The sequence below is a fragment of the Nomascus leucogenys genome, chromosome 23 (assembly GCF_006542625.1).
Source record: "Nomascus leucogenys isolate Asia chromosome 23, Asia_NLE_v1, whole genome shotgun sequence".
Taxonomy (NCBI): Eukaryota; Metazoa; Chordata; class Mammalia; order Primates; family Hylobatidae; genus Nomascus; species Nomascus leucogenys.
In genome coordinates this window covers 12,725,171-12,740,982 of record NC_044403.1, presented here as the reverse complement: position 1 = coordinate 12,740,982, position 15,812 = coordinate 12,725,171, and the positions used below count along the sequence as shown (strand labels likewise).

At 39.4% G+C, this 15,812-nt stretch overlaps 1 protein-coding gene across 1 annotated transcript in view; it reads right to left on the bottom strand.

Annotated features, from left to right (window-relative positions):
- The window catches only part of SLCO1A2 (solute carrier organic anion transporter family member 1A2), a 62,448-nt gene that overhangs the window by 39,715 nt on the left and 6,921 nt on the right, over positions 1-15,812 (bottom strand). The window contains exons 2-3 of the mRNA XM_003265583.3: positions 7,411-7,552; positions 3,161-3,293 (exon numbers count right to left, since the gene is read on the bottom strand). Coding sequence (XP_003265631.1) covers positions 3,161-3,293; positions 7,411-7,552 — 275 coding nt within the window. The remainder of the gene's footprint in view (positions 1-3,160; positions 3,294-7,410; positions 7,553-15,812) is intronic.

The following is a 15,812-nucleotide window of genomic DNA, read 5'->3' as shown; positions in this document are numbered from 1 at the left end:
AAATAGTAAAACTTGAAAGTCCAAATTACTCCTGATTTATGGGCCACAGAATGGATGTTGTGTTAGCAGGCATGAAAACAACATTCATCTCCATGTACATCTCCATCAGAGCTCCTGGGCAACTAGATGCATTGCCAATTAGCAGTAATATTTTGAAAAGACTTCTCCTCCCTATCTCTGAAAGTCCAAGATGGCATCTTCTTTCAAAAGAAGGCTGTTTTCACTTTGGGAGGCTGAGGCAGGCAGATCACCTGAGGTCAGGAGTTTGAGACCAGCCTGGCCAACATGGTGAAACTCTGTTGCTACAAAAAATACAAAAATTAGCCAGGCGTGGTGGTAGGCGCCCATAATCCCAGCTACTTGGGAGGCTGAGGCAGGAGAATCGCTTGAACCCAGGAGGGAAATATTGCAGTGAGCTGAGATCATGCTAGCCGGGTGTGGTGGTAGACGCCCGTAATCCCAGCTACGTGGAAGCCTGAGGCAGGAGAATCGCTTCAATCCAGGAAGCAAAGGTTGCAGTGAGCTGAGATCATGCCACTACACCCCAGCCTGAGCAACAGCATAAGACTCCATCTCAAAAAGAAGAAGGAAGAAGGAGAAGGAGAAGGAGAAGAAGAAGAAAGAAGGAGGAGGAGGAGAGGAGAAGGAGGAGGAGGAGGAGAAGGAGAGGAGAAGGAGAAGGAGAAGGAGAAGGAGAAGGAGAAGGAGAAGGAGAAGGAGAAGAAGGCAGCTGTTTCATCCACATTGAAAATCTGTTATTTAGTGTAGCCACCTTCATCAATTAACTTAGCTAGATCTTCTGGATAACTTGCTGCAGCTTCTCCATCAGCACTTGCTGCTTCACCTTGCACTTTTATGTTATAAAGACAACTTCTTTCGTTAAGCCTCATGAACCCACCTCTCTTGGCTTAAACATTTCCTTCTGCAGCTTCCTAATCTCTCTTAACTTTCGTAGAATAGAAGAGAGAGTCTTGCTCTTCTGGCTTAAGGGAATGTTGCGGCTGGCTTAATCTTCTGTTCAGACTACTCAAACTTTCTCCATCTCAGCAATAACACTGTTTCACTTTCTAATCATTTGTGTCTTCCTTGAAATAGCACTTTTTCTTTGTGTTCACAGCTTGGTAACTATGTGGTGCAAGTGGCTTAGCTTTGGGCCTATCTTGGCTTTCAACTTGCCCTCCTCGCTGAGCTTAATCATTTCTAGCTTTTGATTTAAAGTGAGAAATGTGCAACTCTTCCTTTCACTTGAACACCTGGAGGCCACAATAGGGTTATTATAATAATTGGCCTAATTTCAATATTTTTGTATCTAGGGGAATAAGGGGGCCTACGGAGAGGGCAAAAAATGGGGCAGTGGCTGGTCAGTAGAGCAGTCAGAACGCATGCAACATTTGTTGATTACATTCACCACCTTAAGACCAGCACGGTGGCTCATGCCTGTAATCCCAACATTTTGAGAGTCTGAGGCGGGCAAATTGCTTGAACCCAGGAGTTCAGGACCAGCCAGGGCAATATGGCGAAATCCTGTCTCTACCAAAAAAAAAAATACAAAAATTAGCCAGGCATGGTGGCACGTGCCTGTAGTTTCACCCACTCGAGAGGCTGAGGTGAGAGGATCACCTGAGCCTGTGGAGGTCGAAGCTACAGTGAGTGAGATCACACCACTACACCCCAACTTGGGCAACACAATATCTCTAAAAAAAATACATAAATAAATCACCATCTTAAATGGGCATAAGTTAGTGGCACATCAAAACAATTACATTAGTAATATCAACGATCACTAATCACAGATCACCATAACAGATACAATCATAATGCAAAAGTTTGAAATATGCAAGAATTATCAAATGTGACCCAGACACAAAGTGAGCACATGCTGTTGGAAAAATGATTCTAATCTTCAACATAGGGTTGCGATAAACCTTCAATTTGTGAAAATGCAATATCTGCAAAGTGCAATAAAGTGAAATGCAATAAAGCAGAGTATGCCAGGATTCAAAACTAATAGAATAACATTTACTTAGAAATACAGAGGCAAGGCTGGGCCAGGTGGCTCACGCCTGTAATCCCGCACTTTGGGAGGGCAGATTGTTTGAACCCAGGAGTTCCAGACCAGCCTGGCCAACTTGGGGAAACCCCATCTCTACTAAAAATACAAAAATTAACTGAGTGTAGTGGCATGCACCTATAATCCCAGCTACTCAGGAGGCTAAGGCAGGAGAATCACTTGAACCTGGGAGGCAGAGGTTGCAGTGAGCCAGGAGATGGCGCCACTGCACTCCAGCCTGGGCGACAGAGTGAGTGAGACTGTCTCAACAAAAATGAAACCAAAGGCCAAGGCGGGTGGATCACGAGGTTAGGAGATCGAGACCATCCTGGCTAACATAGTGAAACCCCGTCTCTACTAAAAATGCAAAAAATTAGCCAGGCATGGTGGCACATAACTGTAGTCCCAGATACTCAGGAGGCTTGAGGCAGGAGAATTGCTTGAACCCTGGAGGCGGAGGTTGCAGTGACCCACTGCACTCCAGCCTGGGTGACAGAGCGAGACTCTGTCTCAAAAAAAATAAATAATAATAATAATAATAATAATAAAAACAGAAAAACAGAAGAAAAAAGAAAGAAATTGGAGGCAAATACAAGAAAGAGCTAAAAGTTATAAATGTTTGCCTCTGGAAAGCAGTAATAAGTGACAAGGGAGAATTTTTTGTCAATATAAGCCATTTTGTTTAGTTTCTGTTTTTATGACTTTGTACATAGTTACTTTGGTAAAAATTAAAAGAAAAATCAGCCTTCTGACTGGTCTGTCCCTTGGTGACCTGCAATTAAGCAGAATCTCATTATTAATTAGAAGTATTTACATGGTCCTGAGAAGGGAATAATCCCAAGTTTTGGCTGGTCCTGAGAATCTTTTCACCAGACTCAACTCCACAAGAAAGGTCCCAAATCCCCATTGTGTAAACTGACAAAACTGACTACGTAAGTGGAAGTGAGGCAGCCAAGAGCACCAAATAGACAGATGGAACACAATGTGCATCTTCCCCTTCCCATGACAGTGCTCTATGCTGTTGGAAAGCATTGCTCCGAGAGGAAAGTGCAACTTCATTTCCTGCAAGTGAAATTTGACCACCCAAAATTATCAGACTGGAATACTTACTGGTTCATGAGGAAATGAGGTAGTGATTTTAAGAAACAGCCTAAGCCCATAACCACACATCCAATGCCAATCACTATAGGTCTATGCAGTTTGGTTCCAAAATAACTCACAAATATAATCAACAAAAGATTTCCTAGGAAAAAATTGAGAATAATCATTTTTAAAAGTATGAACAAAGTCTTAATTAACAGCCTCACCCAATCCTTTACATTCTAGCATTTACTGCATAACAACTATGTTAAATACTTGGATTTGTGCTAGGGTTGCATTAAATAATAAACGAATATAACACAATCCCTGCCCCGAAGAAGGGTTCTGTTTTATTATGTAGACAGATACAGAAACAGATATCTCCGAAACACTAACATTTATAGAGGGGAGAAGAAGAGAAGCCAGTGAAAGGGACTAAAGAATGGTTCTGGGAAATTTGAAAGGCTCTATTTGTGACTATCTAGACTTGGGAAATGAGGTTCAAAAGAAGGGGTCAGCCTGCATGTGACCTCTGGCGTCTCTCTCAATGCCTACTCCATAGAATATTATCATGTTTTCCTATGCTCAGAAAGAGAAGCAAAAGTCAGATTTAGGTAGCTGAATGTTTTGTAACTCATTATTTAAAAATACCTTCATTTTAGTCAACATGACCAAGACAGGGATCTATTTTTTTTCTACTTCTTTCCCTAGATCAGACAATGCGGTTAAGTAAAAATTAGTAGACCCCCACTTCTACTGGGTCTTCAGTGAGTCTGGATTTGAGGAATAAAAATGGCAATGAAAAATGTATCCCCATGTCTTAGGACGAAGCTTTAGAATAAAGAAACTACGGGGGAAGGCCCATCTGATGGACGGATCCTTGAAGAGTGTGGAGTAAAGATTGGAAAAAAACAAATATATGAGTAAGTTTTTTGCAAACCATACATTTTTTAATTCAGTAAATAATATCTACCTTGCTCCCACTATATATAAAGAATGCCTCTGCAATGACTCAAGATTATAAAAATTTCAAAAATTCTTTTCCTCAAGGCGTTAATAATTTTCTACGTGGTGTATATTTTGAAAAGTTTTCTTTCCACCTATATTTTTATCTAGTCTGCCTTGTGTGTAGAAGATATGTCCATTTGTACATTATCTTATATGGAGAGCACCCCACTGCAATAACTATATCAGCCACATTGACCTCTCTAGGTTTCTAAAATCTCATCACCAAAGCCATCCGTGTTGAAGGTAGTGTCTCCAGAGGCCATTGTTTGAAATCCGTATCTATTTTTTGAAAGGAGAAGAAAGGAACAACTTTCCTTCTTCACGTAAGAGTGAGTTCATGTTTTAAACTGCCTTGCTCTGTCAGGAAATAATTGCAACGAGAAAGCATGGGAAAAGGTAAGTAATTTTTTTCAAAGGTATGGAGAATGCTGCCTGTAAAACTGACTGGGGAAATGTAAGCTAAGTGATATGTTTATTGGCATTTGTAAATTTCACACTATTTCTAATCTTCATCATTCTCCTCAAGCTACCTATCACCACCCACTAGTGGTAGAAATTGTTAATATATTCTACTTTATCAAGAAATCTGGGGCAATCAAACATGAAGGCATTTGAGTTTTCCACCCGATGGCCTTACCACCTTCCTTCAGTTTGAGAGGTTGTGGTGCCCATCTGACCACCCAACACTGAACACATCACCAGGGCACTGCCATTTTCTTCAGCCACTTACTCTAGTAATTAAAATCTCTCATATATATTTTAAGCCTCTCTCTCTCAACTAGACTTTAGCCTACACATATTCTCTAGTTTCTCTCCAAACTTCCCAGAACATTCATCCATATTCATAGACTCCACTTTTCCCCCCCTCTCTAATCCCCTTTTGTCTCTCCTACCTTCACTGCTTCCTAGCTTCTAAATTTGCTAGTGCCCTGGCAAGATCATCAGTTATCTCCATATTATGAAACCCAGGGAATAGTTCTTCATCCTTACCTAACTGGATATTTCTAATGCTTTTCACACTGCTGATACATTTTTTTTCGAATTTCTACTCCTTTGTTTTTCATAATACTGTTTTCTCCTAGTTCCCCCTCTTGTTTCTCTGACCATTCCTTCTCTTAACATAGACTCCTTTTCTTCTGCCTGTGCCTTAAATGTTTGTGCAGCTCAGGATCTATTCTTTGTCCATTGTAATTATCACCCTATATCCTCTCCCTGAATAACCTCATAAATTATCTCTCTAGTTTTAGCAGATGCCTACTTACTTGCTAATCAATAGCTCCAGCCCAGATAGTTCCCCAGTGCTTCAGACTCACATAACTGCAATGTGAACATATAACTTTGTCACCAATTGTCACCAACAGAAGTTACAGATATGTTCAGATGACAATATGGCTCTTGCAAACAATTCAAAATATTGACACAATAATTACTTTAAAATTAGTAATGTTTTAATTTAATGGGTTGATTAAAAGTACAAATATTACTACATAAAAATTTGTTTTAATATTTTGATAATTCTACTGCAATATAATTGGCTTCCTTTGCACCCATGTGGTTCTTTCTTATGCAATTAAAATTATTATTCCAGGATCATATGGTGTTAGAATGCTAAAAGGGTCCTTGGCACAGAAACGTTAATAACCCCTTCCAATCCTCAGTGACACTCCCTCATCTAGAGGATTAAAAAATAAACGCCATAGCAGGACACAAAGCTCTCATTAACCCATTTCTCACCCCTGCCCATTTCTCCAGGATCACATCCTAATCGTTTCCAACTTTATCTTGGCTAGCCAATATTATCAAGCTGAATGTTGCTCCTTACATAGGCTAATACTTTGCATCATTCTTAGGCTTCTTCTACTGGAATTTTCTTCACACTTGCTTAACCTCATTTCTTCTCCTAGAAAACTTTTAGTTATCCTCCAACAATCTGGCTTCCCTAAATGAGTCTGTGTTTCTTCTGTTCCTGTAAGACCTTGTATATATCTATGCTACCAAACTTCCTTCATTCAATTAATGTTATTATTATCTGCATCTCTACCTTCCGTTAGATTATAAGCTGAGTCAATTTGTGGGCTATACGTGGAGTTAGTTCTAACTCTTTCACTGGGATCAGCACACAGGTGATACAGGCTAAGATCTAAGGGAGTTGAACACTAGTAGACAGATCAAGAATCACTTGTTTCAGTTTTGCTTCTCCTCAATCCTGATTTTTTAAATATATTTATATTAAAGGCAATTATCACCTTGAAGAAAGTGGAAGCTATTATAAAACTGGAAAGGAGTGACACTCATATTTCTATATAACTTTTTCATGGAAGGAATCTTTCTCTCCCTCATTCTCCCTCTCTACGGTCACATATTCCCAGTCATCCACAAAAATCAGAATCTACGAGTAGACTTTATTCTTCCCTAGAGGCTGCCTCTGAAATAAATTCAGAGAGATATAAAAGCAATTTTTTCTTCTCTCTATGTTTAGAAAAAAAAAAAATGTCAACCTCCCAGACCAAATAGCAGAAAAATATTTGCATTTTCATTTGTAAGGCAATTTCCTTTGTCTCCAACAATATCTTCTACATCTTCTAGGTCTTCTACCTTTTTTTATTTTATTTTATTTTATTTTTTTGAGACAGAGTCTCACTCTGTCACCCAGGCTGAAGTGCAGTGGCGATCTCGGCTCACGGCAAGCTCTGCTTCCTGGATTCACGCCATTCTCCTGCCTCAGCCTCCTGAGTAGCTGGGACTACAGGCACCCGCCACCACGTCCGGCTAATTTTTTTGTATTTTTAGCAGAGACGGAGTTTCACCATGTTAGCCAGGATGGTCTCAATCTCCTGACCTCGCGATCCACCCATCTCGGCCTCTCAAAGTGCTGGGATTACAGGCATGAGCCACCGCCCCCCAGCAGTCTTCTACCTTTGTATCTTCTAAATATAAAGATGGAGCCTTTAGTTTCCCTTAGAGTTATCAAATTATAGATTTCAATATAAATACTGTAAATACTCTGCTACTCATGCTACATAACTAAGAAACTATTAGAATAAAAAGAACAATGGTGGGTTATGTGGCAATATTTAGGTCTTAATATGAGGTAATATTTAAATGAATTATTTCCAAGCATATTCTGAGCTTAGCTAATCAATCAGTTTTCGAAAACATATAACTCAGTCAGATTAAATGACCTAAAACAGCAAATAAGGAGAATAAAATTCAGACTAGCTCCATAGATAAGACAAAATACAAAAAGAAGAAATTCAAAAATAATTCATTACCAATCTCAAAGCTTCCATTAATAAATCCAACTAGAGATGTTGGGATGTTGAATTGTCTCTCTATTTGTGTGAGCATGGAATTCATGTAAGATCCAGATAGTGTTTTGGATACAAATGCACATGTTATTGCCAACAGAAACATCTAGGAAAAAAATATAAGAAAACATAGAAAAATTTATTTTTAAATTGTATACTTGCCATCTGTTGACAAAATGCCTTCCACCATAAGACTGTCTCCAAATTAAGTAACCTTTGAATTTGCAAGAAACTGTAAAAGGTAGTCTGTTCCTCTTGGCTGTCATCCTGTGATTTCTCTCTAAAAACTCAAAGTGAGACTAATTTTGTAGGCAGTTGCAGCCTCATTATTGTATAAGCATACTGGTACATACATAGAAACAAACAGTCATTCTAAGTAATACATAGCTGATGATTTAAACAGCTCTTCAGAACTACAATGATATCTAAAGTACAAAAGAATTCACACATATACTATAATGAAAAGAAAGAATGCAGAATTATACAAATACATTATTTCGGTAGCAAATATGCTTGAGTTCTCTCTGCAGGACAATAGGTCCCCAGATTACCTTGGCCGACCCCACTGTTTCCTGTTCTTGCTTGCAGTTCTTGATCAGAAACATTCTGCCTTCTCAGCAATGAAGGAAATATCCAGAACAATCTGAGTTATGTCCTCATTCTTCCCATAGTAGGATGCTCTGCAACCCTTGAGCTCAGCAATCCCAGTTGTGTCTAAGGCATATAAGCCCAGGACAGAGTGTTTTCAGGGTTTCTCAACTGCAGTGTAAATGGAGGACCACACAAAAATGAGACCCTTTTTATTTTGGGAAGCTTTCCTGAACCTTGGAGAATCAGCTCACATGGACCCTTGGCTTCTGTTTATTCTTACTGCCTGCCTAATATGTATACTATAAATTTCCATATGTTTTATCAATCATACTTCTTATGAATTGGTATAGTTCCAGGAAACAGTGAGGTTGATGCAATCCATAACAACATCAGGGATGAGTTCACAGATAGAACCACTGTAATCACCAGGAGCTACTATCATTTTACTAAAAATATGAAAAGTTAAAATTCTGATAGGTTTATTAAATTTAAAAAGATAGCTTTTAGTAAGAGGTTTTAAAACAGGAGGACTGTATACTGGTAATAGTATAGTTAGGTAGATTAATTACTGCTTCAAAATGAACAAATTATAGATAGATTTACATCAACTTGAATGGTGGTCTTCAGTCACATGCCACAGGGATTTTTGCTTGGTCCTATTAAAGATAGTTTCTGATGACACTTGCATCCTGGGAGACCATTTGACCTACTATCTACCTAGCACACTCAAAATTCTCACACCTTCCACTTTCCACACCTCCAGTCTTGAGCCAATCACACAACTTATTTTCTACCTCACATATTCCTTTCAAGTTAACTCACAACCTTTTCTGTTTCTCAGTCTCCAACCCAGCCACATGCTCTTTCTTCATGATCAGCAAATGATATCAGCAACTTCACCTGCAAACTTACCTCTATCCCTATCTTCTCTAATTTGCCTATGTCTTTAGAAAGATTGGTGTCCCTTTCCTGTACATAAAATCCCTCCAATCTTACTCTTGAATCCATTCTTCCCATTTTTGAGGTACAAATTCATCCGTTATTGCTCTTTTTTTTTCTCTCTCTCTCTTTTGTTTTTTGTTTTGTTTTGTTTTGTTTGAGACAGAGTCTTACTCTGTCACCCAGGCTGGAGTGCAGTGGCGTAATCTTGGCTCACTGCAACCTCCACCTCCCGGGTTCAAGCAATTTTCCCACCTCAGGCTCCCAAGTAGCTGGGGCCACAGTGTGTGCCACCATGACTGGCTAGCTTTTGTATTTTTAGCACAGATGGGGTTTCACCATGTTGGCCAGGCTAGTCTTGAACTCATGACCTCAGGTGATCCACCCACCTTGGCCTCCCAAAGTACTGGAATTAAAAGCATGAGCCACTGGCCTTTTCTCTCTATTTTCAACCTCACACTCTTTATTGCTTGTTTCCCCACTAGCTTATTAATATATCCAAGGCATTTCTTGCCTTTCGAGAAAAACAAAGCAAAACAAAACACCTTCCCTCAGCCTTGATGGTTAGCTACTCTAGCTACCACAAAGTTGTTAAGAAGAATAGTCTAGACTCTAGACTGTTTAACCTTCCATCCACCCTGTAGTCTGCTACGGCCTCATATTTCTTGAAACTACCTCCATAAAAGGTCATAAACAACTTCCTGATTCCCAAATATCCCAAATCCACAAGCTGTGTCTGAATTGTCATCTTACTTCATGACTCTCAGTCATTTGATATTATTGATCTCTCTTTTCTTCCTGAAATTTCCTCCCCCACGCATACCTATATCTCTGACTAACAGCTCGATTCTTTCTACTCAGTCTTCTCTTCTTTGGTCAACCCTTTCAGGCCTCTGTCTTGTACTCCCTATCCTTTTGCTATGCATGCTCTCTTTAGGAAGTTCATGCCTATCCATGCCTTTAACTACCACACGTATGATGAAACCTCTCATATGTATGAACAGTTTAGCTCAGACAATTGAAATCCTGTTTACTCTCCTCTAGCCTTGTCTACCTCCAACTTATCTTTCACATGCCACCTCCACTAATTTGGAGCATAATTTTTTGTCAAATAAACTAATAAAATACATAGTTAGCATATTCTACTTCTTAAAACTTTTCAGTAATTCCCATAAACAAAAATCTCCGATTTTTAAGATGGTAAACAAAGCCTCATCTATATTTCAGTATCATCTCCTGTTGCTTGTCCTTAGACACAGTGTTCCACTTGTAGCTGTGTTAATTAACCCTGCCATTTTATAGTTCAGTGCTTTTATATAATATTCCTCCAGTTATAATGCCTTTCTTCCCTTTGTTCATCTGGTAAATGTATAATTCATTTTCAAGACTCAGGTATTTTATTACTTCTATTGTGAAGCCTCTTTTGCCTCTGTGCTCCCCAGGTAAGCCCTAACCATTCATTCATTCTTTATCTTCCCACCCTACTGTATTCCTAACTCAATTACAACCTCTATTACAGTGCACTTTATTTATGGGTTTGGATGCCTATAAGTTCCTCTGTCATTATTCTGTGAGCAAGTCAGAGACAGGAGCCATATGTCATTTACCCTTGTGGCTCTGGGGCCTACTAAGTGCCTAACAAATAGCAGGCACCCAATACAAGTTTACTGAATTAATGACAGAGTAAGTATCAAAAACGTCTTGAAGAAATCAGAGCTGAAAGTAAAATGTAATTGAATAAGATTAAATATAGTGTTTTCATCCATCTAGGCTGCTACAACAAAATACCCTAAGCTGAGTGGCTTATAAACAACAGAAATTTAATTCTCATAGTTCCAAAGACTGGAAAGTCCAAGAGCAAGGCACTAACAAATTTGGGTTGGCTGATGCCTGTGAACCCAAAAGTATCTGAGACAGTTCTCAATCAATTTAGAAAGTTTATTTTGCCAGGGTGAAGGATGTGGCCATTACACAGCCTGAGGAGGTCCTGACAACATGTGCCCAAGATGGTCAGGGCACAGCTTGCTTTTATACATTTTAGGGAGACATAATACATCAGTCAGTATATGTAAGATTTTCATTGGTTCAATCTGGAAGGGCAGGACAACTCGAAGCAGGGGGTTCCAGGTCATAGGTAGTTTTAAAGTTTTAAAATGTGCTGATTGGCAATTGGTTGGAAGAGTTATTATCAATAGAAAACAATATCTGAGTTATAATAAGGGCTTGTGGGGACCAAGGTTCTATCATGCAGATAAAGCCTCGAGGTAGCAGGCTTCAGAAACAATAGATGTAAATGTTTCTTGTCAGACTAAAGTCTGTGTTGATGTTAGTTCTGGTTGGTTTTTCCTGAATTCCAAAAGGAAGGAGGGTACAATGAGGAGTGTCTGACCCACCCCCCTTCCCATCATGGCTTTTCAGGTTAATTTTGGAATGCCTGAGAGGAAGCGTCCATTCAGATGGTTGGGGTCCTCAGAATTTTATTTTTGCTTTACATCCTGCCTCTTCCACCTAAGATTTGCCAGAGGCAACAACAATGTCTACCAAATTTTTATCTTGTCTCATACCATTGTCGGGGTGGCATGGCTGCCTGCTTGAGATCCATCCTGTCCCTCAGTGGGACCCCCTATGGCCAAGGGACTTAGAGTCAAAAGACTTATAGCAAATTAAATGTTCTAGGCCAGATAGGAATGGACACAGACAAGCATTCATTACCCCTTAAATTTTTTTCAGTAAGAAGTCAAACAAAAAGCCAAAGGCTTTTTTGACTTCAGTAAGAAGTCAAACAAAGCCAAAGTTACAAAACTGACTTATCTTTAACTTCTATGCATCGAGCTACTATAATCTTGGTTTTAGTTATGGACATATAACAATTAGCTACATAAAACATAAGCATTGCTCTGAAAAAAAAAATTTTTAATATATACTGACCAGGCACCACGGCTCACATCTATATTCCCAGGATTTTGGAAGGCCAAGGTATGTGCATGACTTGAGCCCAGGAGTTTTAGACCAGCCTGGGCAACATGGCAAAACCCTGTCTCTAAAAAAATACAAAAAGACAAAAAGCTAGCCAGGTATGGTGGTGTATGCCTGTAGTGCCAGCTACCTGGGAGGCTGAGGTGTGAGGATCACCTGAGTCCAGAAGGTCAAGGCTGCAGTAAGTCACGATAGCGCCACTACACTTCAACCTGGGTGACAGAGTGAGACTCTGAATGAGTCTCAAAAAAGAAATAAATAAATGGAAATAAAATTTAAAAATACAGATCTATCTATGTGCACAACTCATAACTGGGAGTCTTATATCCAGAAGGCTTTGTCACAAGGTATCTTTATCCTCTCAGTAGTTATTTTCTTTTAATTCTACAAAAAGCATGACATTCTTTATGATTGGGCTGGATGAAAAGATGCCACATAATAGCTCAGAAGGCAAAATCTGTTGTTTCACCAGCTGTTTAGGCATCTGTGTATCCATCCTTGATTTGGATGATCTGAACTAATTCACTTCCTCAAACCTAGCCCTTACAATCTCACACAGCCACCTCTTCCTCAACAGTCCTTAGGCCTAGATGGAGGGTGCTTGTATAGTCTTAACAGAAGGGCATTTGCAGTGAAAAACAGATGGCGCCCAGTAGGATGCCAAATGAGAGAGATTTGCGTCCCTAGTCTTGAGAATACCATCATTCCAGTTTCCTTAGAAGTAAAACAAGGAGAGATAAATAACATTAATATTTTCACAATCAAAAGAGTATTTGTGTGTCAGAATGGAAAAAGGAAGCTATTTCATTAGGTTTCAACTAAAAATATGAAGAAAAACTATAATCTGCTATTTTTAGAGGATTATTATAGCCAAGAAATAATTCATGATTCAGTCTGCATTCAAAAACAAAAGTCAGGGCTGAAATCTAGTAACAAGTGTTAAACCTTCCTTTGAAACAATTTTTCTCTCTCTCTAGCCCTCCTTTTCTATTAAAGAGAAATTATAGTAAGACCAGTTTGTGTGTAAAGATAAGTTTTAGGCTTATTATACTTGGCCTGATTATTTGCATAAAGTGCAGCAAGAAATTGACTGATCATACAGGCTCTTTTTAAGTTGGCTTTGCTGGAAATTTACCTGAAAATATGTTATTCTAGTCAAAGACTTGGTAAAATAACCAGTGTCTCCAATTGTCCTGTTTTAAAACAAAAGACTCTTACTAAACTTATGCAAATAACTATATTGTCATAAAACCAGAATACTCACAGTTTCCAAATTTGAGAGAACTTGGAGAGAAAGGTAAATTTGCTCATAAAAACATACTTCACCCAATTGCTCTAAAGAATAAATAATTTAAAAGAAAAAGATTCTCTTGTGTCTTTAACCAGAGCATCAGCCTTCCAAACAACATGTCCTTTGTTCACCTTGAATTGCCATTCACAGGCTAAGCAGTTTTTGTCATATGAGAGCTGTTTATCAGGCTCTGTAGAATCTAGCAGCTCCTCACAGAGTCAGAGTCAGCCCTAGGGGAAAAAGAATGCTCTCTGCTCATAAGTATCTCCTCTTTGCATCCTCAGGTAGCAAGATCCTATGCAAACAATTTTTATTTTATTATGGAACTCTTTGGGGCACCATTATTTCCTTTAGCAAAAGGGTAGCTTCAGTTAACATTCCGTAACAAGACAGTAAATGTCTCTCAACTGGAAATGCTCTAGTCTAGTATTTGTCATTGGGAAGTGCTCCCAGTCTTTTACCATAAGCCCTAATAAATGCTCCACAAACGGATATGAAGTGGAGAATTTGTCCCTACTAGCCCTTCAGCTTCTACCCTACATTCTGTAGGCTCAGGCAATCTTACTAGTTTCCGTTTAGTGTGTCCAATTAACATTCCTCAAAGGGCACATTTACATGACTTCAGTTTCATAGTACTTGATAGGAGAAACATCCCCCAATCAGATACAATACCAATTTTCACAAGACATTTAGATAAAGGAATTAAAATTACCTTACATAAAGGCTGTTTAGACATTTCAAATTTCATAATCCTATCAACCAGTACATTTTTATGTTCTGGTTCGAGGAAGTTTTCTTTTCCGCCCCCAGACCATTTTACTTTTTCTGGTGAAAAATGATTTGAGTTCCCAGCAGGGGATTGAGCCAAGAGACTTGGGCTCTTTTTTTTCAATCGTCATCTTAATTTGCCTCAGCATTGCCCCAGGCAATGTCAGCTCCCTCATTATAACCTTTGCCTTTTGCTATTTCTTCAATTTCCCCAAACTGGGGCAAATGCAGAGAACTGATATGGGGCCCTTTAATGTTGGAGGACCAGTAGGGGTTCCCTTTGGTCCACCCAACCTTTGATAGTGTTGTAAAAACCTTTGTTTCAACCCCATAAATTTTCATTTTATTTATTTCATTTCTTATGAAATGTCCAAATATTTTGATCACCCTCTGGGGTGAGTCCTCTGACTCCCTTTTGCCTTTCTCATTCTTTGTTAATTACCCCAATGTTTTATTAACCATCTGTAAGACACATGAGGACAGCAAATTTGATCAGCCTGTGATTCTGTGGTAGTTATGTCACCTGGAGTGCGCATGTAGCACTTAACCTCCAAATTTACCATGTGATATGGTTTGGCTGTGTCCCCACCAAAATCTCATCTTGAATAGGAGCTCGCATAATCCTCACATGTGAGAGGGACCCAGTGGGAAGTAATTGGATCGTGGGGGTGGGTTTTCCCATGCTGTTCTGTGATAGTGAATAAGTCTCACAAGATCTGATGGTTTTATAAAGCGCAGTTCCCTGGCACATGCTCTCTTGCCACCATGTAAGACATGCCTTTGCTCCTCCTTCACCTTCCACCATGATTGTGAGGCTTCCCTAGCCATGTGGAACTGTTAGTTCATTACACCTCTTTTTCTTTATAAATTACCCAGTCTCAGGTATTTCTTCACAGCAGTATGAAATGGACTAATGCAGTAAATTGGTACAGAGAGTGGAGTGCTGCTGTAAAGATACCCAAAAATGTGGAAGTCACTTTGGAACTGGGTAACAGGCACAGGTTAGAACAGTGGAGGGCTCAGAAGAAAACAGGAAAATGTAGGAAAGTTTGGAGCTTCCTACAGGCTTGAAGGGCTCAGAAGACAGGAAGATGTGGGAAAGTTCGAAACTTCCTAGAGACTTGTTGAATGGCTTTGACCAAAATGCTGATAATGATATGGACAATAAAGTCCAGGCTGAGGTGGTCTCAGATGGAGATGAGGAACTTACTAGAAACTGGAGCAAAGGTGATTCTTGCTATGCTTTAGTAAAAAGACTGGCAGTATTTTGCCTCTGCACTAGAGATCAGTGGAACTTTGAACTTAAGAGACATAATTTAAGGTATCTGTTGGAAGAAATTTCAAACTAAAGCTTTCAAGAAGTGACTTGGGTGTTCGTAAAAGCATTCAGTTTTATTAATTCACAACGATATGGTTTGAAATTGGAACTTATGTTTAAAAGGGAAGCAAAGCATAAAAGTTAGGAAAATTTGGAGACTAATGATGTGATAAAAAAAGAAGAACCCATTTTCTGAGGAGAAATTCAGGCTGGCTGCAGAAAGTTGCGTAAGTAATGAGAAGCCAAATGTTAATCACCCAGACAATGGGGAAAATGTCTCCTGGACATGTCAGAGGTCTCCACAGTAGCCCCTCCCATCATAGGCCCATTGAGCCTAGGAGGGAAAAAAATGGTTTTCTTGTGCAGTCTTTGGATTTGGTGCTCTGGGTCCCAGCCGTGGGACCCAGATGGACCCAATGTACACTCAGGCCGCTGCTTCAGAGAGTGCAAGTCTCAAGCTTTGGTTGGGCCTGCAGGTGCATA